Below are 27,066 nucleotides of genomic sequence, written 5' to 3' on the forward strand. Positions count from 1 at the left end.
GAGCAGGTAACTGAAGGGCTAATATCGGGTGTGAGGGCTGGATCATAAACCTCCAGGTTGGGTTCTACATGCACCTTACCTCAACATCCGGGTCAACACGAGTGAAAGGTGCTCGGTGCCTCAGTTTCCTCATCGATAACATGAAGAATTGGTCTTCACATCTCTGAACCTCTTGTCAGCTTTTCAATGCTATAATTTATATCAGTCCCTGGTGCTTGATCAAATCTAAACTGTGTGAATTCCAGGCAAAGAGAAATTAGACCTCCAAAGAAAATATGGGTCTACAGAGACATGTCGAAACGTTATAAATATAATGTGATGATGATAAATATGCACTGCTGTGTCACATTCTTAAACAGAAAAAGACAATAACAAAGTAACTCAAAACTTTTTAGAGAAAATTTCGTTTCCTAGGATAGATGGAGCGACAGGTTCCAAGTGATGTGCCAACCTTTTTTTCCCCAAGCTTCTTTGAAGAGATTATCTAAGTATCGTTTCAGACACCCATCACCCTTATTTTTAGCTCTGAGTTCTCTTCACGAGTGTGGTGACCTGTGGCTCTGAGTTCCAGAGGCTCCCAGATATGGCACATGACTCATTTGGAGGTACCTTGCATTGATTTCCAGGAAGGTCAGTGGGGTGGGGGCCTGGAGAAATGATTTTCAGTCTTAAACCCCTAGCTCTTGTTCCTGTTCCAACCACTTGATCAGAAATGACACACTTCATAAATTGATCCCTTGGTGCCATAAGCAATTGGCAGTGAAAATAGAACCCAAGTGATATGGTTCTCCAAGAGGCTCACAGCTGGCTGGGGGGTTGGGGGAGACAAAACTCAGGGCTTTGGTCACAGGCTATTTTCAGCCTCTGATAGCAGTTGTGTTACTCACGTCTCATTCACCCTCTCCCTCGGCCTCCCTCCTGCCCTTCCCCCAGCAGGCCAAGGCTGGTGACAGCCTTCATATATTTAAAGAGGACAAGAGCCCCTCAGACTCAGTTGAGCTGAACGGAAACCACACAGGCAGGTGAGTGGAGCGAGATAGACATTCGGGCTGGAGGTGGGTTGGTTCTGTGGCTGGTTTGGACTGCAAAGGGTCCTATAGAGTAAGGGCACATCTCACACCTCAAGCGCCAGCACCCTGTCTGGTTCTGTGCAAGGAGATTCAAGTTGTGCTTGACTCTGGTGTGGACCTAGCAGGTAGTAAAAAATTCCTGCAAGGATGGTTAATATTTGGGAGGCTTAAGGGACCTCACAGGCAGATAAATGAGTAAGGGGTTATTCTCATTATAAAATTACTTATGTGGTGGAATTACGTTTCCTGTCGTCGTTGTTGAAACAACTGGAAAGCGGGAGGAAATAATGCAAAGTCTGCTGACCTTCTAGTCCTACAACCACCACATAATTCATGGATGACAGACTTTGAGAAGGTTCCTGCCCTCCGGGGCTTGGTCTCCTCTTCTGCAAGGATCAATATAAATTGGCGACGTTTTTCCTAACTGTAAAGTACTGCACAGATACAAAGCGATAAGCGATTTTACTAGATGCAATACATCAGACAGCTTTCCCATGCTCAAATTAGCTGGAATTGTGTTATTCAAAAGGTCATGGTGAATGACTGAGATTTTGGGCTTGTTGATTTTAAATCGATTTTTGTATCCCAAAGATGTTCAGCAACAAATTTGCTTTTAATCATTTGAAATTAATCAAAACTGGACCCCAAAAAGACATTGCTATGTTGAAATATATTAAAAGCTCTATTAAATGGCAGGGATAGTTCAGCCAGTGGTCAGGATTCCCACTGTTTCCTCTAGGTTTTAGTCAAGGAGTTTTTAAAATACCCCAGTGAATGGCAGACATAGGTGTGACTGAGAATAAGAAGTGGTATTAAGCAATGGTCTGAGTGGAAATGCTGCTGAAAGCTCCAAGCTGCTGCCTCTAATTTCTGCCCTGTTCCTTAACCAAGGTGGTGACTCCTCCAAGAAGGAGGACTTGAGTTACTGGTCTGAGGAACCTTGTCTCTGCTATACAATTCAATGTAATTTAATAAGCATGTATGGATCATCTCCTATGTCAGGGCTGGAGGGAGGTAGAGGCAGCTCTATGCAGGGAAGGGTGAACATAAACAGCAAGAAGAGTGGGGAATTGGGGATGGCCTGTGTCCTCAGTTTATATCTGGGATTGAATCTCAATGCTGGGTACATCCAATTCATTACAATGCATGTAGAACTGCTTTACAACCCAGAAAATGTGAGGGCGTCTTCTAACTTGGCTTTGGTCCCTTTCTGAACAACTCAGTCGTTTGTGGTCGGTGGCAATGAGCCCAGGCTATTGGGCAGGAGGTAGCTGAGTCCCTGGGGTTCAGGCAGACAGGTGCTCTGCAGCCCAGACACATATGTCATCCATCAGAGAGAAGAGACACAGGGCAGGGGGCAAGGAAGAGAGGGAGGGAAGGAGAGAAGGAGGGAAGGAAAGAGAGAAGGAGGGAGGGCAGAAGGGAGGAAGAGAGGAGGGAAGGAAGAGGGAGCCGCAGCAGCATTCAGCCAGCAAATAGCCAAAATCCCCTTGGAGGAAGTGGAGACAGAATCTTGATAGAATACAAACTCAGAAATCCTGGGAACTTCAAGAAGAAAATAAAGATAATTGGTTATAGAGCCAGTTCAAATTATAGCTCTGAATATCACTTAACTTCTCTGAGTTTCCATTTTCTGAACAATAAAATTAAGGATAGGCTATCTCTATCAAAGGAATGTGTAAGAATTGAATGAGATAAAGTACAGGAAAGTACTTTTGTGAAGTTTAATATAACCGTACAATTATGTGAGGCCGTTGAGAAAAGGCATACAGCCAAACCCAATGGGTTTTGGGAGGGTTTCCTGCTAAGTACAAGTGTGCTGATAAAAGTCCAGAGGTCAGAGTGGGTAAGAAGCTGACCAGGACTTAGAAGATAATTAATTTGTTTTACAAGAGGAAAGACCCAGAGCTAGGAATATAATACACAGGAAATATAAGTCCCGAGGCAGGCAGATTTCCAGTTACAAATGTGCTGTTCAGATATCTGTGAATAAATACTGTATAGAGGGTTGGGCTTCATGGTCAAAGAGAAATATGATGCCTGCAAATGTGAAAAACTGCAGTTATTCATCCCATTGAAGAATGGCAGGAAGGGAGACAGTAATGATCTTGAAGGGCATGGAGGATGGAGCCTTTTCTGAGCTTTACGGTGGGAAAGGGTTGATCATGAGCTGATGGTTGTTTCTGGCCCTGGGCAGGTGTGGAACAAGTACTGCCTTACTTAGGGGTCACAAAAAGTTCTGCAAAACTCATTTTTCAGAGGAAGAAACTCAAGTTCAAGAAAGTGTAGGAATTGCCCAGCATCATGTGGCTGAGAAAGCGGCAGAGCCAGGAGGTAAACTGGGATATGATGTGATCTTTAAAAATAAATTGTGGAGGTCAAAATAGGACAAAGAGTGAGTTTTGGGGAGTAAAAGTTGGCCACACTTCAGATGTAATTTCAGAAAAGGTGTAAGATGCCCATGTTCTACAGCCTTCATTTAATGTGTGTCTACCATGTCTGAGTTTAAAAGGGGGTGAGAGCCAACAGTTGGATTTATTTCCATGCTGGCAATGAGCAACCTGTGCTTCCTGGGCTCTGTAAAAGGGTCTCTGGCTGGAGGACATCATATATCTGGGTTCAGAAGCTCAGGAGGAAGCAGCCACTGACCTTGAATGTCCTACACCGAGAACTGAAGGGCATGAGCTTCCCTGGGCCACAGGGCTCCTGGCTGGGCATGCTGCCTCCAACCCAATCCAACAATGCAAGGGGGCTGGCCGACTCTCACCCTGACCTGGGCACACCTGTCCCGGGTCATGGCACACTCCGAAGGCTGAAAAACAAACCTGATTCACAGTCTGAACCAGAAGAGCCATGGAGAACAAGCAGGGAGTGAGTTGTTTATTCTAACAGAACGGACTTGAAAACTGGAGATAGAGTAATAACAACAATAACAGTCATGATGCAAGTAACTACAATTATTCAATTCCTGCTAGGTATTAAGTAATTCTATATAGTGTCTCAGCCATTATTATCTTCTTTAACCTGAAAACAACCTTCCCAGACAAGCTTTCTCATATTGTCTTTACATGAGGACATGCGTTGAGGACACTGGGTCAGAGAATTTGACCAACTTGCCCAACGTTCAACAGTTAGTGTTTCTGAATTTAAGCTTGGTTCTTCCAAGGCCCATGCTATTTCACTATGGCTATGTCATCTTTCTTACCCAAATTAAGAGTGAATAAAGGAGAGGGTTTGAGAGGGCACCCCATTGGGCAGCTTTTCTGCAAGGTGAGGTTTCAGTCACTTTTCAGATCCTTAAATCTGTCTCAGGGCTCGAAGGACCCTTGAAGGGGCTTTACTGTATAGCAGCCACTTGGATGTCCGTCCCCACCTGCCCTGAAAATCGATAGCATGGGAGAACTCTCCAGTTCCAAGGAAGCCCTTTCCATGTTGAACAGCCGTAACTCAGAAAGTCATTGATTCCAGTGAATGAATTCAGTTTCCCTGTTAGTCCCACCCTTGAGTATCCTCTGTGTCCCATGGAGAGACAATGGATCCATCACATCTCAATTCCCATCAGCTGGGAAGTCTGGGTGGTGGAGTGCTGACCCTTGTCCTCTCTCCAGTGTTATAAACAGGAGCATGAGATACAGAACCAGCTTAACTGGGAGTTGAATGGCAGCTCTTCTAGTTACTAGCTGTGTGATCTTAGAAAAGCTACTTAAGCTCTCTGTTCAGTTCTCTTATCCACAAAAATGGAAATAAAATTTGCTCTGGGCAGCTGCTGTAAGTATTAAAATATAATATATGTAAAGCAACTGACAAATAGTAAATGATAAATGGTAACTAATATTAATGTAAGAACACGGTTTTGGAGTCAGAGAAACGTAAGTTCCAATCTACTCATGTGACACATATCAGTCCCAAGAACTTGAACTAATGTAATTTCCCAAAGCCTCCATTTCCTCATCTGTAAAGTAAATGTTATAATAGTACCTACCTTGAAGGTTGTTGTGAAGATTAAACGATACCCAAGGGCAGTGCTCCAGGCATGTTAGATTCAATAACACAGTTAGAAATGACTATTAATATTACTTAGATTCCATATATGTGTTCCTATGATCCAAAATCTTTGCTTCAGCAAGTGTAGACAATTTAACTCACTGCATGAAATCAAGCATCTAGTAGGATGACCAACTGAGCCAGCACTGAGCTGAAAATGGTGGCATTGTGGCACTGTGGCTTGAGGTCTCTGCCCAAAGTCATGGCCTAAAGTTCCCTCCTGGGTGCTTATTTTATGTACCCACCACTTTTGCCCTAACTCATCATTGTTCAGTTTTGCAATTGGTAGTGAAAGAAGAAAGAGAGAGAGAGAGAGAGAGAGAGAGAGAGAGAGAGAGAAAGGAAGGAAGGAAGGAAGGAAGGAAGGAAGGAAGGAAGGAAGGAAGGAAGGAAGGAAGGAAGGAAGGAAGGAAGAAAAGAAAGAAAGAAAGAAAGAAAGAAAGAAAGAAAGAAAGAAAGAAAGAAAGAAAGAAAGAAAGAAAGAAAGAAAGAAAGAGAAAAAAAGAAAGAAAGAAAGAGAAAGAAAGAAAGAAAGAAAGAAAGAAAGAAAGAAAGAAAGAAAGAAAGAAAGAAAGAAAGAAAGAAAAGAAAGGAAGGAAGGAAGGAAGGGAGAAAGAAAGAGGAAAAGAGGGAGAGAAAGAGAGGGAGAGAGGAAGGGAGGGAGGGAAAGGAAAAAGGAAGGAAGGAAGGAAGGAAGGAAGGAAGGAAGGAAGGAAGGAAGGAAGGAAGGAAGAAAACAAGAGAGGGGGGGACGGAGGGAGGGAAGAAGGTGGGGAGGAAGGGAGAAATAGTTGGACTAGGAATAATGTGCCCAAGATACACAGCTCAGTTATTCTTTTGAAATTTCAGATTGATGAATGACAACTTAAGGTTGTGGCAGAACCTAATTGACTCTTACATTTTATATTACTCTACAATTTACAGAATGTTTTGACAGTACTTGAACTAATATGGTCCTCCCAGCAATAGTGAAATAAAAAGGACTATTGTCCCCATTCTAGTGAGGACACTGAAGTTCAGAGAGATTGAATGGTTTTTCCCAGATCACACAGCTTCGAAGAGGCAAAATGGAACTAGAACTCCAGCCTCTGGCACCTGATCCAGTGCTTCTCCCACTGCCCCACTGAAGCATATTCCTAGTAAAATCTCTCGTATGGTATTGGTTAAACCTTAGTTTAAAAGTGGGCACAAGGTAATCTCTCACTGGGATCTGAGTATCCAAATCTGGAGTCCAGCCTCTTCCAAGTTGATGTCACAGGGCTGTCCATTCTCTCTCATCCTTGCAAATTCCAGACTCTCCCCCATTTCAATCTTGACCCACAATTTGTCAGTGACAACATAGTCATCTCAGGGACTGGCCCGGAGAGTCGTGCCAGGTGGTGTGATGGAGATTGTGACCCAGGTGACAAACAGGGCTGAGTGACGGGCAAGCCTATAATTGGTATCCCACCTTCAATGACCCTTGCCAGTACCAGGCAACGCTGGTAAACAAATGGCCCATCCCTTGGTACCCGGCCAGGGTAAACTCACATTCTGGGACTGTCTAGGGCAGTGTTGGGACACAAGAATTCCAAAGCAATGTGGGAAGCTGAAAAGGTTATGTTCATAAGCCAGGACCTAACTGGGATTTCAGATCGCAGCGCCTTAATTAGCACATCGGTGCCATTTGAGTAACCTAAAGCGAAGTGGGCAAAAATAACTTCTCAATACTGCTTTAAATTCCATCATATGCCCATGACCTTCACAATGGTCCTGTCCAGGAGATACTATTATCAACATTTTTTACCTGAGTTCAAGGTCGAGATTAGAATCCATGTCTCTGGAATGCCTTTTTTTTTTTTTTTTTTTTTTAGACGGAGTCTCACTCTGTCACCAGGCTGGAGTGCAGTGCCACAATCTCAGCTCACTGCAACTTCCACCTCCCGGGTTCAAGTGATTCTCCTGCGTCAGCCTCCCGAGAAGCTGGGACTACAGGTGCGTGCCACCACGCCCAGCTGATTTTTGTATTTTTAGTAGAGATGGGGTTTCACCATGTTGGCCAGGATGTTCTAGATCTCTGGACCTTATGATCCACCCGCTTCAGCCTCCCAAAGTCTTGGGATTATAGACGCGAGCCACCGCGCCTGGCCTGGATTCAGGATACTTTAAAATATCCTCTGCTTTTTGACCTGTGAGACATCTTCTGTTTAGCCTCCATGGTTACATTCCCGTCTTCAGAAATGGAACTGAGCATCATTAATAGAATACTTACAGATTTCTATTTTAAATTTCAAGTCCTGATGATACATGTATGTCAGATATTTATGATCACTTAAACACAACCAGTGCTAGGATACATTAGTTTGTGAAGGATGTATTATCTGTAATCTTATTCTCATTTTGAAAAGTATGCCAAGGCAATGAATACACACACACACACGCACGCGCGCCCAGTTATATATGTATTTTTATCCCCCAAGAGGTATCTCTGTCTCCTATTAACTTGCAAGACATGCCAATGAAATCTCCACTGCAAATCTGAAATGAGAAATTTGACCTAAGGTTGTTTTCATTGAAAATTTCTATATCATTAATTTTACAAGTGTCACTGCCATATTCCTGGAGGAAATTTATTACATTTCTCCTCTATTTTATATCACGCTGAAACTCAGGATCAAAATGAACATGAGCAAAATTATGTGAGTCTATTCTTTTCTAGAAAATGTATCACCTTTAATTAGAGAAGAATAGATTGTATAAAAAGAAGTTGGCTAAGAAAAATATCCCTAAATGCTTACTTTTGAAATACACTTTGGTTATAAATGAGAGGGTCCGGCAATCTTAAAAATCTATTCCAGCCCTGAAAGTCTATAGTTTAAATGGAGTCCGAAATAAACAAATCTGGGCTCTTTTAGAGGCTATTTAGACCTCTATGCTTTTCTGCTTGCTCTTTTTTCTGCATGATTTCATTAGCATTATTCCTTCCCACTTTTCTGTATCTGGTGAACTCCTATTCACCCTTCAAAACCCCATTTGAATGTGATCTCTTCTGTGACCTTCCAACAGTTCACTGCCTTCATCCCCAGTCTAAATGTGGGGAGCCACTCCCTCATTTGAGTTTCTGTAGCATGTCTTACAAGACTCTTCTCTGGTACACAGCATTCTGAATCTTGTCTATTTTTCACACACAACATGGGCTTCTTAATGCCAGGGGTCACAAACTACTCATTTTTATAAGTTTTCCCCCTTTTGTCACTGAGTACCTAGTGCAGTGCTTGACACATGATAGGCAGGTAGTAAATGCAGGGTGAATGAATGAATGAACGAATGAACGTGAGTTTTAATTCTAAACCTTTCAACTCAAAATCCATTACTCTTTCTAGTTTCCTAAACAACCTGAACTATAGAAACAGAAAAACTACATGCTTCCATTTTTAAGGAAATTCTTATTTATTTATTTTAGAGGCAGGGCCTCACTCTGTCACTTAGGCTGAAGTAGAGTGGTGTGATCATAGCTCGCTGAAGCCTGGAACTCCTGCGCTCAAGCAATTCTCCTGCCTCAACCTCCTGAGTAGCTAGGATTGATTATAGGACCATGCCACCACACCAGGGTAATTTTTGGGGGGAGTAGAGACAGGGGCCTCACTATGTTGCCCAGGTTGGTCTCAAACTCCTGGGCTAGTGATCCTCCTGCCTTGGCCTCCCAAAGTCCTGGGATTATAAGCGTGAGCCACCATGCCCAGCACAATGTTTCCTTTTTTAAAGTTCTTTTCTAAAATTTTACTGAATTAGCAGAAGATCCTACTTCTGTGAGAGGAAGGATAGGATGTTCCTGGCTAACCTCACAGTTTTTCTAAGCAGGAAAAGCTCTTTGGGGGAATATTTAGACAGAAGCATTCCTTCTAGACCTAGTATCAGGTTCAGCGATCTGTTTGCTATTTACTTTCTGTTTCTTAGCAAAAAACTGCCTTTGTTATGAGACTGTGAGATACAATCCGGACCAGTTGACCCAGGAGGGCTTAGTGTTAATCGCCAACTATTATAAGAAGGTGACTGGCTTCCCAGAAGGGAAAGTGAAGGTCAGAAGCAGCCACTCAGAATGGCTAGATAGTGCTCCGTGACTTGACACACCAGGCTTCTTAGAAACCAGAGGATTCCAGTGAAAATTCAGCTCCCCTGGGCAGCTGAATTTCAGAAATTTCATTTAACATCAGTGACTTATTTTAGTTCTGCTTTGAGGAAACTGAAAACTTGGATTCATACTAAAAACATATGCAGATGAGGACAATTATTATTACTATTTTATTTATTTATTTTTTGAGATGGAGTCTCGCTCTGTTGCCCAGGCTGGAGTGCAGTGGCACAATCTCGGCTCCCTGCAACCTCCACCTCCTGGGTTCAAGCGATTCTCTTGCCTCAGCCTCTCGAGCAGCTGGGATTACAGGTGCACACCAGCACACCTGGCTAAAAATTTTTGTTTAGGCTGGGCATGGTGGCTCACGCCTATAATTCCAGCCCTTTGGAAGGCCGAGGCGGGTGGATTACTTGAGGTCACGAGTTTGAGACCAGCCTGGCCAACATGGCGAAACCCCATCTCTACTAAAAATACAGAGGACAATTATTTTTTTAAATAGTTTTCTTTGGTTAATATCTCTTCAATGTAATTCTGCGGTGAGGAGACAGTGACAGTCCTGCGGCTGTGGCTATCAGCAGCTCCTTATAGCTGAATGTCTCCAAGAATGCAAGAGGACAGGTCAGCACCATGGTCTTGCTCCTGTTGAGCACTGTGAACTCTGTGGGACCTTCCTGCACATCATGTCATTTGATTTTCTAAAGGACACTGAAGCAGCAAGGAAATGAATAACTGTATAGGTGAGAAAACAGGTATAAAGTTAAGCTATATAGTTCATCCTGATATGCTCAGCAGGTGGAGGGTACCCCTGAAAGCAGAAAGCAGGTTTCCAACTACTGACCTAGTGTAGTGCCAATGTATCTTATAGCCTGGGCAATTATATTCTTTTTTTTTTTTTTTTTTTTTTTTTTTTTTTTTTTTTTTTTTTTTTTTGAGACAGTTTCACTCTTGTTGCCCAGGCTGGAGTGCAATGTGCCATCTTGGCTGACTGCAACCTCCGCCTCCCAGGATCAAGCAATTCTCCTGTCTTAGCCTCCCGAGTAGCTGGGATTACAGGCATGTACCACCACGCCCGGCTAATTTTGTATTTTTAGTAGAGACAGGGTTTCTGCATGTTGAGGCTGGTCTGGAACTCCTGACCTTAGGTGATCCGCCTGCCTTGGTCTCCCAAAGTGCTGGGATTATAGGCGTGAGGCACTGCGAGCCTAGGTGATTATATTCTTAAAAAGGAATGTATGGATATGAGGAATAACTCTGAATAGGAGGTTTTATATATTATTAATATACCTTTCTCTCAGCAAGATAGGCTAAGAATTTGACACCCAAAATGTAGTCCACTGCCAGCAGCATGAATATTGCCTGGAGTCTGTTAGAAATGCAGAATTTCCTGCCTCTCCCCAGATCTACCAAACCAGAATCTGTATTTAGCAAGGTCTAAGGTGATTTGAAAAGCTCTTAGCTAGACAAGAAAATACCATCTTCATAGATAATTCCCAGTTCTGATGGGATAATTTTTTAAACTTGAGATGGAAAAAAAAAAAAAAAACAGTATTTGTACATACTTTTATGTGCATGAAATCAGCCTATTCATTCCTTCCAAGAGCCCTGTGAAATACATAGGAATAGATGTTATTGAAATTTAACAGGAGAAGAAACTGAGTTCCCAAGTAGTAAAGTGATTACACAAAGCCATTTAAGTGTCTGAGCTTATTGAATGACTAGTACACAGTAGCTGTTTGCTAAATGAATGAATAAATGAAACACTAAAAAAAAATTGGGCTGGATCCTGGTCTTCAGACCACTGCACTATTAGAGATTGGTTCACTCCTGGGGCCACTTCAATGTAGGGTATTTGCTTTATGTCCCCTTAGACTTGACCTTGACCAGATAGTCTTCAAGATGCCAAACTGGGGCGGAGGCGCAAAATGTGGAGCCTGTGAAAAGACTGTCTACCATGCAGAAGAAATCCAGTGCAATGGAAGGAGTTTCCACAAGACGTGTTTCCACTGCAGTGAGTTGGGTGGACACCCTGGGGGCCCCTCAGCATCCGGACAGCATCACAAAGTTCACATTGAATCACAAACACTGTATGTCAGTAGTTCTCACAGTGTGGTCCCGGGACCAGCAGCATCAGCATCACCTTGGAACTGGTTAGAAATTTAACTCTTGGGCCCCACCAAGAAAAGATGGTGCTCTCCTGAACACCCTTGCTTCGACTACTTGCCCAGCTCAGAGGCCATTCATTTTCCCGTAGCCCAAAGTCAGAACAAACTAGCCTGTCACTGCTCTCTGTAGGGAAAACTTTGACCCCATGGCGACATTGACAACATGTGACTTGGCAGAGAAAGGAAGTCAGCACTTATCTAGAGCCAGGATGGATTTGGCTGTCTATGTTGCCCCTTCTGGTCAGCTGTGACTGAAGCCGGCTGTGACTGGTCTTGCCTGAGAGAGAACCTATGTCAGGCAGGGGGGCAACACATGCCAACTCTGTATGTAAGAGTCAGAGAGGGAAGCATTTCAGGGCCTGGGCACCAGTAACTACATGAAAAGAATCCTGACCATTACCCGCTAGACAACTGACTCACAAATGTCAAAAATGGGGAGAACCTTGAGACCTTGTGGTCCTCTGGGAGTCTGGCCTGACTCATGTGACTTTGCACAAGTCATTTCTCACATCTAAGCCCAGGTCATATGCATCTGCGGTAGAGCCTTATACATGCACCTCTGCCTTTAGACTCCACGTCCAGTGCTCTTTGACGTGACTGCATTCTACACTGTTTCCTGGCACCTAGTCCTGTTTGGGACAAAATTGGCCTTGGTTTTGAAATGGCCACTTACCTTCTCTGCTTCCCTCCAGGAGGTCTGGCTTAAGGGCTAGCTCTGCTGGATATTTGCCAAGCCCCCTCCCCAAATAGTCCCCACTGCCACACCAGCACCCCCAAGCTTCAGCCCGGTAGCTGCAAGGCATCCATGCAATTGAAAAGAACTCCAAGGGCTGGACTCCATCTGTTGGAGCTTTTGTCCGAAGAGAGCTAGCATTCTTTAAAAAATAGGATTAGGAATATTAGAAAGAATTCTAGAATTAGAGTAAAAGGGACTCAGGTTTGAGTCTGGACTCTGCCACGTACTCACTGAGATTTTGGGCAGGTCATTTCACCATGGTGAGCCTCAATTTCTCCATTTGTAAAGCAAAGATGATTATACCTACTGCACAGGTTGTTACAAGGAGAAAACTGGGGGGTCTTGATCTGGAAATCCAGCCTTCTAGGCCTGTATTCTCCTTTGATCAACTTTGGCAACTGAGTGGGAACAGGAAATTGTAGGGAAGCTTTCCATAGTAGGGGGTGTCTTGTCTTTCCCAGGTAGCAGGAAGATGCTTTATTCAAAGGAGTCATAATAGAAGAGATTTGAGCATTTTTTTGGTACATCCCTTTTAACCCTTTCATATTTCCTGAGAACTCGTTGATGGGATGAGGATTGGAGCAGCATACAGTTCAGGAATGATGGATAGAAGAGCCCCAGAGAGGAGCACACTTTTCTATTTTATTACCACAAGATAATCGCCTGTCTGCAGGCAACTCTGCAGCTGCTGGAAATGGTGTTCAGAGACGCAGGGTCTACCTTACATTGTGCCCAGGCCAGTGTTCCCCTGACTTCTAGATAAATCTTCACAATTAAATCTCTAGACTAATTATGAAATCTAGAAAGTGAGTTTGCTGTCCAAAAGAAATAAATATAGTGCAAGCAACATATGTAAATTTCAATGTTCTAGTAACCATAGTTTAAAAATAGTACAAATAAACAGACGAAATTAAGCTTAAAACATTTTATTTAACTCAATATATCCAAAACATTGCACTTTCAATGTATACTTCAATATACAAATGATCAGTGGGATATTTTACATGATTTTTGCATTTGTACTAAGTGTTCGAAATCTGATGTGCATTTTGTGCTTATAGCACAGCATGTGGCTGTGGCCACAGCATTGGACAGCACGGTTCTCCTTTGTCTCTTCACAAAAGCTCATCAGAAGCCAGGGAGTGGCTACAGAATTGGCCAGGGCACGGTAGGGTATAGGCAGTCTTGGAGTGATGGGAATGAGCACTGGACTAGGAGTCAAAAGAGCTGAGGTAAGCTGTGGCTCTGTAACTTACTATTGTATAATTGTGAACAACTCACTGATTTACACTGACACATGCATTCATTCATTCATTCATTCATGTACTCAATAAATGTTTACAGAGGACTAACTCTGGCCCAGACCTTGTGCTAAATTCTGGGAATATTAAGACAAAACAGGCTTGCCCTCAAGGAACTCAGAGTCTAGACCATCAGCAAATATGTAAGCAGTTATTGTGGAGGATGGTAACTGACAGTAACAAGAAGGGTAGAGACAAGTATATGCCTTCTATGTCTCAATATAAGACATTCTCCCGCAAATTCATCTTCATAAAAAAGATATGCCTTGTGTTTAAAGCCTTATAAAGTCTCTCCTGCTGTAAGACATTCTTCCAATTATTTTATTTGCTGATTTAAACTTTTTTTGGTACAGATTTTTTAACACTTACAATGTTGACAGAATAGTCTAATAAAGTACCAGAATAAACTCCCTTGCCCCACACTCATCAGCCCCTGGCTAATCCTACCTCATCTACAACCTTATCTTCTTCCTCCACTCCCATATTCAATTACTTTATTTTTTTTTAAAGAAAATATCATTTGAAGAAGGGATATTAGCCTGAAATAACCTCATTCAATGCTGGATTGCTTATAGGGATCATTTGATGGAACTGGTTTTTTTTTTTAAAGGCAAATACATTTAATGCTGCATATTATTATTCCTGGGATATTATCTCACTATTATAAGCACTGAACATCACTATAAACAACCTTTAAGAATCATTTGTTGCAAAGCAATACAGCAAGTCATTACATGGTGGAAATCCTATATCTTTTTAAAAATCTGCCCTAATGCTATGCTAATAGGTCCTTCTTGTTGAGATGCAATTTCTAGGTGACAACCTTCTACTCAGGTATAAAACAGGGCTGCCTCTTAAAATGTACGGACAGAAGTGAAGGTGAGCTGCTCAGAAAAGCTGGGCCAGCTGCCCCCAGAAATGATTCTGGTGGTGAGGGAGATGCTGATGTTGAAAATGCAAAGACAGAACTGAAGACAATTATTCCCCAAATTTATGTGAGATTAGAAAAAAGTAACCTTTCCAAATCAATATATTGTTGATTTATATTACTAAATTAAAATTATAAGTAGATATTTGATATTTTTATTTATATTTTTAAAAGTTTCTTTTTAAATTTGCAAAATAAATCTTTCTATAAATCCTCTCTTTGGAAAAATGAGGGCATGATTGCCTTATATTTGAGGATACTTTACATTAGGTAACATACAGTAACCAGGAGCTTGAGCCAATGGAAGCCTAAGGAGTTAACAAGGCAAGTCTATCCCCTTCCCCACCTCCTCTGCTTCCAGAATTTGACCAAAATTAGCCTCAATGGCAATTGTCTGCTTGAATATCACAGTGTCCTTCAAAGGCCATGGTAAGTATAGAAAATGCTCAATCCCGATTCTTTTATGATTAAGAAAAAAATAAGTTTCTCTCCTACCTTAACCCACCCACTGCCAACACACGTGCGCACGCGCGCGCGCGCGCGCACACACACACACACACACACACACTTCCCTGATGTCATTTAGGAAGGTTCAGGGATGCAGTTCTTAGCAGGTCTGAGACTATATATCTCGTTCTAATGCTAGCTTCCACCCTTTTCCAGCTGGGAACCATTGAACCCAATTTCGTCATCTGTGAGATTGGGACTGTCTTGGAGTGTACAACTCAGGACAGATGCTCCAGTCGGAATCAACATTGTATTCTTGGCTCAGAGGCCCCTCGTGCTGGGTCTGTGGCCCCGAGCATGGCATTGGGAGTGCAAGGAAGGGGAGAAGGATTTCAACTCCAATCCCATGACCCTTCCTTTTCCTGGCAGTGGCCTGCAGGAAGGCTCTTGACAGCACGACAGTCGCGGCTCATGAGTCGGAGATCTACTGTAAAGTGTGCTATGGGCGCAGATATGGCCCCAAAGGGATCGGGTATGGACAAGGCGCTGGCTGTCTCAGCACGGACACGGGCGAGCATCTCGGCCTGCAGTTCCAACAGTGAGTTACTGCCCTGCTCCCCCTTGCCTGTTAAAGTCTCCAATTATCAGGACAGTTCATTTCGTTCCCATAGCAACGTTTTCTGGAAGTGGGAGAATGGACTCTATTGTTGACTTGCCAACAATAGGAATACTCAGTCTGACCAAGTTCGAATAATGTGTCATCTCTCCAAAGATTCTCTTTAAATTATCTGCCTTTCTAAAGGGCAATTACTTTTACACCATGGCTCTTGGTTTGCATGTCAAGAGAAAACCCAGGATGTACAGATGTTCCATTGTTTGACCTTTGCAAAACTGCATGGAGTCTCCTTTCTTCCCCTTTGAGAGTTTCTGTGTAAATCATATAAATATGGCAGGGAAGCAATGGCCATTCTTTGTGTGCCTGTCACGAAAAGATTTCTTCCCTTGGATTGTAAGATGACAAATGCCCACATGGCAGGAGGAGTGTGTCTGCAGGGATGGGCTGTGCCTCAGAGTAAACAATCAATCATGATTGGTTCCCTGGCTGCCTGTTGCCAGTACAGTGCTAGAGTTCCCACCACATTATCCTAGGGAAGCTGGGGCATCACTCTGATCACTTCCATCCACCAGTCTGGTCCCCTGGGTCCACTTTCTTGATAATCACACTGACCTCCAGCCCAGAATTGAGGAAATTTTGATGGCCACTGGCCTGACAATACCGTCTGGCCAGCTGACCTCCAGGCTCTGCTCTGCACTGGGATTGACCAGAAAGGCCCAGCCCAACCAAGGAAGTGTCCCATGGAGGGCCTCCCCCAGAGAGCACTTAGGCCGTCTGAGGAATCAGCTGATCCCTTCAAAAGACAGGAAGCCACAGGAGGGCCTGGAAAAGTGGAGAGATGTGTGATTAGTCATCTTAGAGAGAAGGCTTCTTTTGTTAATTTTTCTTATTACTCAATCTCAAATGGAGACTCTTGTTAAGGAAGAAAATATGATACCAACTGCATTCTCTGCCTCGCCTTAACTGAAGTTCACTTTTCAATATTAGGGCTTCCTAGTGATGCTGCGCAAAGAGTAACAAGGTCTGAAGACCTAGGATTTCCTGCTAGTTCCATCAGTCATGAGCTGCCTGGCCTTGGGCAGTCACCCTCTGATCCTCAATCTCCTCCAACCAACCCTGCCTACTTTATAGGGTTGTGGTACAGCTCAATTGATATAATATATAAGCAAACACCAAAAGATACGAACACATGAGAGGCTATTATTAGGCCTCTATTTTGGACATTGTTCTCCTGGGACAGGTGACCCTTGGAGGCAGGACGACAGCCTCGTTTATGATAAGGAGTGCATCAGCTCATGGACTGTGGTTCATCAGGAACTGATTAGCACCCACTGTCAAGATCCTGTCTTGCTCTGTAATTTTCACAACTCTCTTTAGAAAGGAAGCAAGTGGCCTTGCAAATGGTCCAGAAAAACATAAGCATAGTAGTAATAACAACACAACAACAACAATAACACAAGCTAACATAACTAGGACATTTGCCAAGTGCTTTACAACAAAAAGGAAAGCTCTAAGCTCTAAACCCATTTTAGCTAACTTTTTTTTTTTTTTTTGAGACGGAGTCTCGCTCTGTCACCGAGGCTGCAGTGCAGTGGCGTGATCTTGGCTCACTGCAAGCTCCACCTCCCGGGTTCACGCCATTCTCCTGCCCCAGCCTCCTGAGTAGCTGGGACTACAGGTGCCCACCACCACGCCCGACTAACTTTTCATGTTTTTAGTAGAGATGGGGTTTCAACATGTTAGCCAGGATGGTCTCAATCTCCTGACCTCGTGATCTGTCCCCCTCGGCCTCCCAAAGTGCTGGGATTACAGGTGTGAGCCACCGTGCCCGGCCTTAGCTAACATTTATTAGCCCTTACTGCATGCCAGGTCAGCACTGTTCAAAGTGCTTTACGCATGTCACCTCATTTAACCGTCTCAACAACGCTGTGAGGAAGACACCACAATTATCCCCATTTTCCAGATGAGGAATCCAAGGCACAGAGAAGTGAGGTCACTTACTCCAGGCCACACAGCTCTTGTACTGTTTGCCAAGGGAAATCTACATTACATTTGTCTATTTCCAACAGGTCCCCAAAGCCGGCACGCTCAGCTACCACCAGCAACCCTTCCAAGTTCACTGCGAAGTTTGGAGAATCCGAGAAGTGCCCTCGATGTGGCAAGTCAGTCTATGCTGCTGAGAAGGTTATGGGAGGTGGCAAGGTAAGAGCTTCTGTACGAGCCAGACAGAATTTGCTTATCTCCACCAGGCCATTCAGGAGGAATGAGAGAAAACTTGGGAACTGCAAGCAGCTGTCATTCTCTCTAGCTCCCATAACCACTTTACAAACCACTCATCCTCAGCCACTTTCCCTGGCTGGGGCTATCTGTCATCTAGCATTGCCCCTTGAAAGCTGGAACTGGTACAGTTTCATGTAGCAAGCATTATTCTACTAGATGGAAGGCACCCAACTGAAAGTTCTGGGATACAAAGCAAAAGCCCCCCTACCCTCCAGTGTCAATAATCCCCGCAAAAGATGTCATCCCCAGACCCACCCACCACTGCCTAACTCAACCTGTTGCTGCCATCACAACCAATGGATATAGCAGACACCTCACAGCAGTGAGAAGCATCCTCACTTACAAACCTCCTGGCTCTCAGGAAAGTCATCAGATGTCTGAGACACTCATGCATACGTGCTCTGCAAGTTCCAGTTTCAGGCCCAAAGCCTGGGTACTCACCAAAGGAGTCAGACCCAAGGAAAGAGAAAAATTCTGTTTATACCACATGGTGGGAGGAAGGGCCGTGGAGAGCATCTAACTTCAAACACAAGGGGAGGCTCCACCCTAAGACTGGCCATTTGAAGACATAGGAGAAGCCCTGGGCTGTACCTGGTAGACATGCAGATGTGCAGGAGGATGGAGATCTAGAACATCTAAATTATGCAACTCTGCCATCAGAATTACACAGAGGAATTAAACCAGAGGGTTAAAACAAGGTTGAATTCCCTGGACAATTGCCTGATTTATTTTTTTCCTTCTTTAACTTTATATCCAACATAAACATCACCGAGTGCCCCCGCCCAAGTCCTTCTCTGACCAGTTCCGTTCCTTGGATCTTTTTGGCCTGAGGAAGCCCTTTTCTGTTTAGTCTATTCTGAAGGAAAACATATGCAAATCACCATGACAAATCCATTTACAGGCTTCTGAGAAGTGCTGGCTAAGGCCACAGCATCTCATTTTCTCCAAACCCCTGGAGAAATTATGGGGGCCCATTAGGTAAGCAAATGGTTAAGATGTGTCACTCCTCTGGATGCTGCTAGTCAGGGACTTGAAATGGAAACAGAATGTGTTGCCTACCTCACTAAATATGCAACTTTTCTGTGCCCCTCAGCCTTGGCATAAGACCTGTTTCCGCTGTGCCATCTGTGGGAAGAGTCTGGAGTCCACAAATGTCACTGACAAAGATGGGGAACTTTATTGCAAAGGTGAGTGATTCTGGAGACTTTCTTGAAATATGTTTTCCCTAAAAGGGCCTTTGGGAGGGGAAATTATTTCACGCCTGGAGGTCTTCCTGTGTCTTTCAGAAGGTATGGCTGCTCAGCCTGGGCAGCGTTGGGTTCTCAGAATGGGGAGCAAAACCATCTAAGGGGAGGGAATCTCCCACCGGACCCAGCTCTGGTCCTCTCCATTGGAGAACCTGGCAGAGACCAGATGCTTTCAGACGCTCAGTGGTTGGCGAAGTTAGGCACCTGGGGGAGTGAGGAAGAGGAGGAAACAGTGCCCTGCTTCTGGTCTTGGAAGAGGCCTCAGGCCAGGACAACTAACACCACACCCCCTTCCAAAAATTGGAACACCATCTTTCTGTTCACCTGAGTGGCAGAGGGGGTGACTGAAGGAGGGTGAACTCAGTTTGGCCTCCCTGGAGTTTATCACGACATATCTATCTCCCTCCTGCCTAACCCCACTAACAGTTCTGTTGTTGATGTTGCACATTAATTAGTGATCATAGGGACAGATCTGGTTTTCCTCCTGGTCCTTGCGGCTCTGCCTCTCGCTGCCTCCATAATCTGTTGGTGTTGTGGAGAAACAGGAGAGGCTTAGCTCCTTCTTGATACTATCAAAAGAAGGGATGCACTAGGGCCAAGGCAAGGTGTCCTCCACCCCTGAGCCTAGGCCTATTCTGTTGCTCAGTGGAGTTTCATCACTTAATGATGGTGTCTCCAGAATCTCCAAAGGAGTATGTTGGAATGAAGTGAGAGGAGCAGTGGAAAGGGAGTTAAGAGGGAAGACTTTATAAGTCAAAACTGTAGATTGCTGTATTAGTCTGTTCTCATGCTGCTAATAAAGACATACTCAAGACTGGGCAATTTATAAAGAAAAAGAGGTTTAATGGACTCACAGTTCCACATGGCTGGGGAGGCCTCACAATCATGGCAGAAGTCAAAGGAGGAGCAAAGTCACATCTTATACAGTGGCAGGCAAGAGAGTAAGTGCAGGAGAACTGCCCTTTATAAAACCATCAGATCTCTTGAGACTTACTATCACAAGAACAACACGCCCCCATGATTCAATTATCTCCCACTGGGTCCCTCCCACAACATGTGGAGATTATGGGAGCTACAATTCAACATAAGATTTGGGTGGGGACACAGCCAAACCATATCAGCTGCCAAAGCTTTTCCTGTGATGACACAGGATGGGAACTAGCCCACTATCTGACAGATGGTTGCCGTCTCCTGGCAGTAGAAGACATAGGGGGTCCTCAGCCTTCATTGCTCATAATACCCTAAAATATTGCTGAAGTCAGTAGTGAAATTAACATGTAAATGAATAATTGCATTTCAAAGTGAAAAAAAAAAAAAGCTATAGTAGAGAAACATTCACAATGCAGTCACCTAAAAAGAGGAAAGGAACCAGCTTGGGGTAATGGAGAAAGCTTCTCACAAGACTTGCTTCCTCTTCCTCTGAGGCTTGATGGGTGAATGTGGGTTTGGGAGGGGGCATTCCAGGAAGAGGGATCATTGATTACAAAGACACTTAAGCTGGGACATCATGGTTCATTCAGGAACTGCAAGTGGTTCTGCGTGCCTGGAATATAGGAAGGGAGGCAGAGGTGGGAGGCAACAGGGGACGAGGCTGGGCAGGCAATCCAGAGGTTGCTGACTCAAATGAGAAAATATCTGCAAACACATTTAGTAAAGTGGCAAGAAGTGTAAACAATTTTTATTAACAGATCTAAGATAAGTATTGTTCCATTTATTTTAAAAAGTTAACTCATGCATACATCTTTTTTTATTATTTTTTTTATTTTTGAGACAGAGTCTTGCTCTGTCATCCAGGCTGGAGTGCAGTGGTGAGATCTTGGCTCACTGCAACTTCAGCCTCCCGGGCTCAAGCGATTCTCCTGCCTCAGCCTCCCCAGTAGCTGGGATCACAAGTACACGCCACCATGCCCAGCTAATTTTCTGTATTTTTAGTAGAGACAGGATTTCTGTATGTTGGTCAGGCTGGTCTCAAATTCCTGATCTCAGGTGATCTGCCTGCCTCGGCCTCCCAAAAAGCTGAGATTACAGGTGTGAGCCACCACGCCCAGCCAACTTATGCATAAATCTATCAAAAGGATGCCTCTAATACTTAGAGGACTGTGCCCAGACAGAAGACCCTGAAAAAAATGGCACTAACCAATGCATTGTCTCTCCCTTTATCCTCTTCTCATTCACAGTTTGCTATGCCAAAAATTTTGGCCCCACGGGTATTGGGTTTGGAGGCCTTACACACCAAGTGGAAAAGAAAGAATGAAGAGGTGCGACATTTCTCAGATTTTTTGCGAGCCTAAAACACTTGCCAAGTAATCCTGCACAGATGGATACCTTTCCCCAAATAGCCTCTCCTTGTACATTATTAGTTGTACATTATTTGTTTCTCCTCAGAAGTGATCATGGCCTTTACTGAATGTTAGAAGAGGACTTTGGAAGAAAATTATGTGAAGTTTAATCTATAACAAATGCTTTATTATTTATAATGCTTGGAATGGGAGAGGCAATAAATAAATGTTTTAGTGCTATCTTGTATGGCTTTGGATATTTTATTTGAGATAGAAGTTTTCAAAAAACATAAAGCTAGTTCAAAAAACGAGCTGCAGAGAATGTAATAAATTTGAATGTCAACTGAGAAAGGAGTGAGAAGGAAGAAACAATGGGCAAAGGAAAGCAGTCTTTCAGAATCTGTCAGCCAAGTGTCTTTCTAGTTACTGCTAATGGAGAAGAAAACAGGGGGTCTGGGAGAAAATAGAGAACATGATAGCAAAATCTAAAAGGAAAATCAAAACTAATAAAATTGCTGAAGAGTTGATCCTTTTGTCCTATCATGGGCTTTGTAATGTTACACATCTTGTGAAAACTCTGAAATGACAACAAAGCATGGCATTTGCCTCTGTATTATAAATGACATGAGGATGATTTTCTTTTATTCTAGGACAATTCCCTGGGGTTTAGCAATTTTCTTAAGACTTGTACGTCAAATTGCCAGCCTCGCAAATGAAATGCAGCCAATTAGAAATGTCTTTCTCTGCCTCTTCAGCAAGTTTCAGCGGCTCAAGCACTTCTTGGGCTTCTGCTTTTAACAACCACAGCACTTCTCCCAGCACTGTGCAATTCAGAATTATTTGGAATACATGAAAGCAAGTGAAAATCTAGTGATAAGAACTATAAAATACTTGGCTAAACCATGGGTTTTTCCACGCTCCAAGTCCCCTGGGAAAGGCTTTCTTTGAAATGAGCATTTATTCAGTGCTGTTTATGTAGTGTCTTGGACAAGGCCCTACATAAGCTTTAAAACAGTATACGATCTTGGCACTATGCTTGGGATTTCCAGGTTTGCTGAGGGGTAAGATACATTTGAGAAGTGACCACAGGACAATGCAACCTCCTCCTCCTCTGCTGCATTTCACAGTGACTTGCCCCACCGTCCATCTACCCAGGAAATCTGAAGCTAAAAACTTTAGCCATCCTTAGCTTTGCTCCCTTTCTCACCCCACCTTGCCTCACTTCTCAAGCCTCCTGGATTCTGACTCCAAATGTTTCTAGAATACATCCCCTCCATCCCTCTTTTTAGGATGTGTAATAGTCTGTTAGGGTTGCCATAAGAAAGTATCACAGACTGGGTGACTTAATAGAAATGTATCGTCTCACATTTCTGCAGGCTAAAGTCTGAGATCAAGGTGTCAGCAGTGTTCGTTTCTTGGCTTGGGGATGGCTGTCTTCTCCCTTTGTCTTCACGTGGTTTTTACTCTGTGGGTGTCTGTGTCCCAATCTCCACTGCTTAGAAGGACACCAGTCATATTGGATTAGGGACCACCTGAATGGCCTCATTTTAACTTAATTACCTCTTTCAAGACTCTATCTACAAATGCAGCCATCACATTCTGAGGTACTGGGGGGTTAGGACTTCAACAAATAAATTTTGCAGAGACACAGTTCAGCCCATAACAGTGTATCACATAAAGACTTTCACAAATTGGCCTCGGCCTTACCCCTTCAACTTAGCTTCAGACAATCTCTTCCACACAAGTTCCAGCTACACTCAAAGACTTGGAGCTTTCCAAATATGCCCAGAACCCACACCCCATCATGCCTTTGCTAATGCTGTTCCTTTTGCCTAGAATTCCTGGAAGATGGGAACCTCCCCCCATCTCTACCCACTAATCCAACTTCTTAGCCTGGTGAACTCCTATTAAGCAAGTCACAGGTCAAATGCCATCTCCTCTGCAAATTGTTCCTGAACTACCTGAGCAGAATTAATCCACCTCTGCACTCCCATAGCCAGTATGTAATTAGCACAGCACTTATGTCATTGTATTGAAATTTTGAATTCCCATTTGCCTGCTTGTTAGAATGTGACATGTCAAGTCATTCACAGTGCTTGACACACAGTAGACACCTAACAAACATTTGTTGAGTGAATGAAATAGGGGAGAGTATAGGCCAGGCTAAATGCAAATTCTGTTAGAATCTAAAAGTTTATTACATACTGGATTGAATGAGTTTAGAAAAAAACAAAGGAAGAAGCTTATTGTGGTTCAGCAATTGTACTTCCCCTCCGCTTCTTGGGCATGCTGTTCCACTACATTTCCCAGGCTCTCCTACTGTTCACTGAGACACACGACTAAGTTGGGCCAATGAAGTCCTGGCCTCCATGACCTTTCAGGAGAGTCTCCATTCTTTCCATATGTCTGTCTGCAGAAGTCCAGTGGATACTGAGGCCCTGGGAAATGGTGGAGCCACTAGGTGGGAAGCAGCTTGAGTCACTGCATGGAAGAACACCTGTTAACAGCTAAACAGACCATGACATGAGAAAGAAACACTGTGTGAAGCCACTGAGATTGGGAGGATATTTATTATTGCATGAGCTCCCGTGACTACTACACACCTGAAACACAGACTGTGCTACATCCAAGTGATTCCACTCTCACGGCGCCAGCATCCATCCTAAGTAACAGGGGGCATGATCAAGATTTTGCCTGATATTTGTGAAAGAGATTCAAATTTGTTGTCTCCAATGTGGCTATACAGATATTTGAAGAAAGGAATGAAGTTATGGCAAAATAGCATAACAGTCACATTCCCCTGGCCCTGAAAAACATGATTGGGTTTGTCTTGCATTTAAAATAAAACAGACTAAACCTTGCTATTATGCCACAAGCTACTGCCTTCTTTCTCCTTTCAGAGCCAAACTGTAATACTAGATTCCACTTAGTCTAGAGTTTAAAGAGTCTTTTAGATTCTTTAGTCTTCCTTGCCCCTACTCTCCATCCTCAACCACCACTAATAACTGAGGTCACTAATAACCTCTTTTTTTTTTTTTTTTTTTTTTTGAGATGGAGTCTCGCTCTGTTGCCCAGGCTATAGTGCAATGGCATGATCTCAGCTCACTGCAACCTCTGCCTCCTGGGTTCAAGTGATTCTCTTGCCTCAGCTTCCTGAGTAGCTAGGATTACAGGCACGCGCCACCACGCCTGGCTAATTTTTGTATTTTTAGTAGAGATGGGGTTTCCACCATGTTGGCCAGGCTGATCTCGAACTCCTGGCAAGTGATTTGCCAATCCCCACCGCGCCCGGCCCTACTAATAACCTCTTAATCACAAACTCTTTTGTCTTTCGTCAGCTATTCTCAACTTCTGCTCAAGCCGCTCCTTAGTTCCTGCCAATTGACTGCTTCCTCTCTGAAATGAATCCTCCCTTGATTCTATGACACTATTATTATTTTTTGAGATGGAGTTTCCCTCTTGTTGCCCAGGATAGAGGGCAATGACACAAACTCGGCTCACCGCAACCTCCACCTCCCGGGTTCAAGCGATTCTCCTGCCTCAGCCTCCCGAGTAGCTGGGATTACAGGCATGCGCCACCACGCCCAGCTCATTTTGAATTTTTAGTAGAGATGGGGTTTCTCCATGTTGGTCGGGTTGGTCTCAAACTCCCAACCTCAGGTGATCTGCCCACCTTGGCCTCCCAAAATGCTAGGATTACAGGGGTGGCAATGCGCCTGGCTGACACTACTGTGTTGTCCTCCTACTCGATCTCCTTTTAGTTACTTCTTCCTTCTCTAGCTCCCTAAATCTATATCTCATAAGCTCTTGCTCCTGCCCTTCTCCTTTCTCTCACACTTTTTAGTCTGTTCGTTCGCATTAGTTCTTATCTTTGGTCTCTTTTTAGCATACAGCTTTCCATGTGAGGAAGGTGACTCTCCATTTTCATTTATTTTCTACCTCTCCCCTGTGACAATCTTATCCATCTACGTAGATGGTTCCCATCTATGTCCTGGCCTCTTTCCAGTTGCCTTCTAGACTTTCCCACTGGAGAGCCTGCGAGTACCTCAAACTCAGTAGATCCCAGCCACCAAACTCCTCACCTAGTCTCCCCGCACTGTGTTCCTTATTTCTCAGAGTAGCATCTTCATCCTCTCATTCATTGGGTTCAACATTTCAAAGCCATCTTTGGCTCCTCTTTTACTCCCCGCATCCAATCAGTGATCTGGGCCTGCTGGGTCTCCTCTGTGCCACTGTCGTCATCTTGCTTCAGGCCTTCATTACTTCTTGCCTAGACCATCAATAACAGCTTATTTCTAATATTCTGTATCTGTCAAGTTTCACCAGAAAAATAGAAACCACACTAGTTATTTTAATAAAGAGAATATAGTAGAGTGAATTAGCTAAACAGGTGCTGTTATTTTTGAAAAAGTAAAAAGGGAACACACTGACTTAACACAGAGATAGTAATTGCTAGAGGCAGCTACCACTCCTGGGGCTAGGGAAACTAAGAGAAGAGATGTGTTATCATAATTCGGATGCCCAGAGAAGAAGTCTCCCGGGGCAGAAGTCAGATGTCAAAGAAGAGAGCCCTGCCTGGTTATTGCTAGTGCTTCTAACAGGGCACGATGAAGTAGGTTTTGGGAAGAAGAAGAGTTGGACACTGGTTCCAAATGTCATTGCGGGGCGAAGGGCCACTGCTGGAGCAACACTGAGAGGAATAGCTGGCAAGAATGAAATAAGTCCCTTTTCTGCTCCTCCTTGCAGTCTACTGGCAGACTTTAGTGGGAAGTCTCGCAGGGCGACTGTAGCTTGCAGAATTCTAGCCCTAGAACATACAACACAGAGCATGGAAGGGTGGATTCGGTGCATTTCTCTACCTCTAGCTTATCTTTCCTGTAATCAGTTTTCTGTTAGACTTCTAAATTAATAGCCAGCATTTATTGAACATTTACTATATGCCAAGTATAATTCTAAGCACTTTTAAACATTGACACATTTAATTCACATAATGACATTTCAAAGTATTTACTATTATTATCTACATAATCCAAATGAGGAAACTGAAGCTCTAGAGATTTATGTCATTTGCCCAAAGGGATTAAAAGTAACTTATGCAGTAATTAGCAGGTCAAAGATTCAAACCCAGGGTCCCTAGAATCTGGTCTCTTTACCACTACAACTGCATACCGATTAAACAGTGATTCTCAAACTTAAAAAAAATAACTTTTCACAATGTAGAGAATGGAGAATGTAAGGTTCCTTAAGTAAATGATTCTCAAACAGTATTGTGCACATGTAAGAATCATTAGGATTCCAGCACTCTCTCCCCAGAGACTGATGTGAAAGGTCTGAGATGGAGAAACTGAATTTTAAACTGTGAGCCCCAGACACCCACCCTGGCCCTGTGACTCTGATCTAAAGTCTCTGGACCATTTGGATCACAATACTAACTTGGTAGGAGCTGGTGAGAGAAGAAGGGAGAAAGAATATACCTTGAAAAAGCTCTTCTGTACCCCAATTGAGCAGCACAGTCTTCAAACACAATTCTGATAGCTTCCTCTCTTGCTTAAAACCCTGAAATTAGTTCAACAAATTCTAATATTTTTTGAACAAATACTATGTGTCACACAATATTCTAGGTGATTGGGACTGTAGAGTGGCAGCCCCATTTAGTATCTCTGTGACCCTGGAGAAGATAAAAACTTCTTTGGCTTTAGTTTCCTTATCTGCATCTCTTATCTCTGGTAGAAGAAAGAATGGATCTTTGAAATGAAAGGCCAACATGATTAGAGTACAACGTGATCCACTGACAATGCTAAACAAAACAGGATCATATGCTTCAAGGCTTTGTCGGGCACAA

At 43.5% G+C, this 27,066-nt stretch overlaps 1 protein-coding gene across 1 annotated transcript; it reads left to right on the forward strand.

Moving 5' to 3' along the window:
- Nucleotides 1–927: 927 nt before the first annotated feature.
- CSRP3 (cysteine and glycine rich protein 3) lies at nucleotides 928–21,471 on the forward strand. Its single transcript, XM_025358021.1, has 6 exons — nucleotides 928–1,022; nucleotides 11,097–11,236; nucleotides 15,232–15,400; nucleotides 17,488–17,620; nucleotides 18,792–18,885; nucleotides 21,123–21,471. The coding sequence occupies exons 2-6, from the start codon at nucleotides 11,125–11,127 to the stop codon at nucleotides 21,197–21,199; spliced, it is 585 nt and encodes a 194-aa protein (XP_025213806.1). The 5' UTR covers nucleotides 928–1,022; nucleotides 11,097–11,124; the 3' UTR covers nucleotides 21,200–21,471.
- Nucleotides 21,472–27,066: the final 5,595 nt, after the last annotated feature.

The sequence above is a fragment of the Theropithecus gelada genome, chromosome 14, assembly GCF_003255815.1.
Source record: "Theropithecus gelada isolate Dixy chromosome 14, Tgel_1.0, whole genome shotgun sequence".
NCBI lineage: Eukaryota > Metazoa > Chordata > Mammalia > Primates > Cercopithecidae > Theropithecus > Theropithecus gelada.

Excerpts from the sequence above, each read along its gene's own strand:
- CSRP3 (XM_025358021.1), top strand. The coding sequence starts at position 11,125 with ATGCCAAACTGGGGCGGAGGCGCAAAATGTGGAGCCTGTGAAAAGACT. Across the intron at positions 15,401-17,487 it reads CTCGGCCTGCAGTTCCAACA|GTCCCCAAAGCCGGCACGCT; the intron begins GTGAGTTACTGC and ends TATTTCCAACAG. Across the intron at positions 18,886-21,122 it reads TGGGGAACTTTATTGCAAAG|TTTGCTATGCCAAAAATTTT; the intron begins GTGAGTGATTCT and ends TCTCATTCACAG.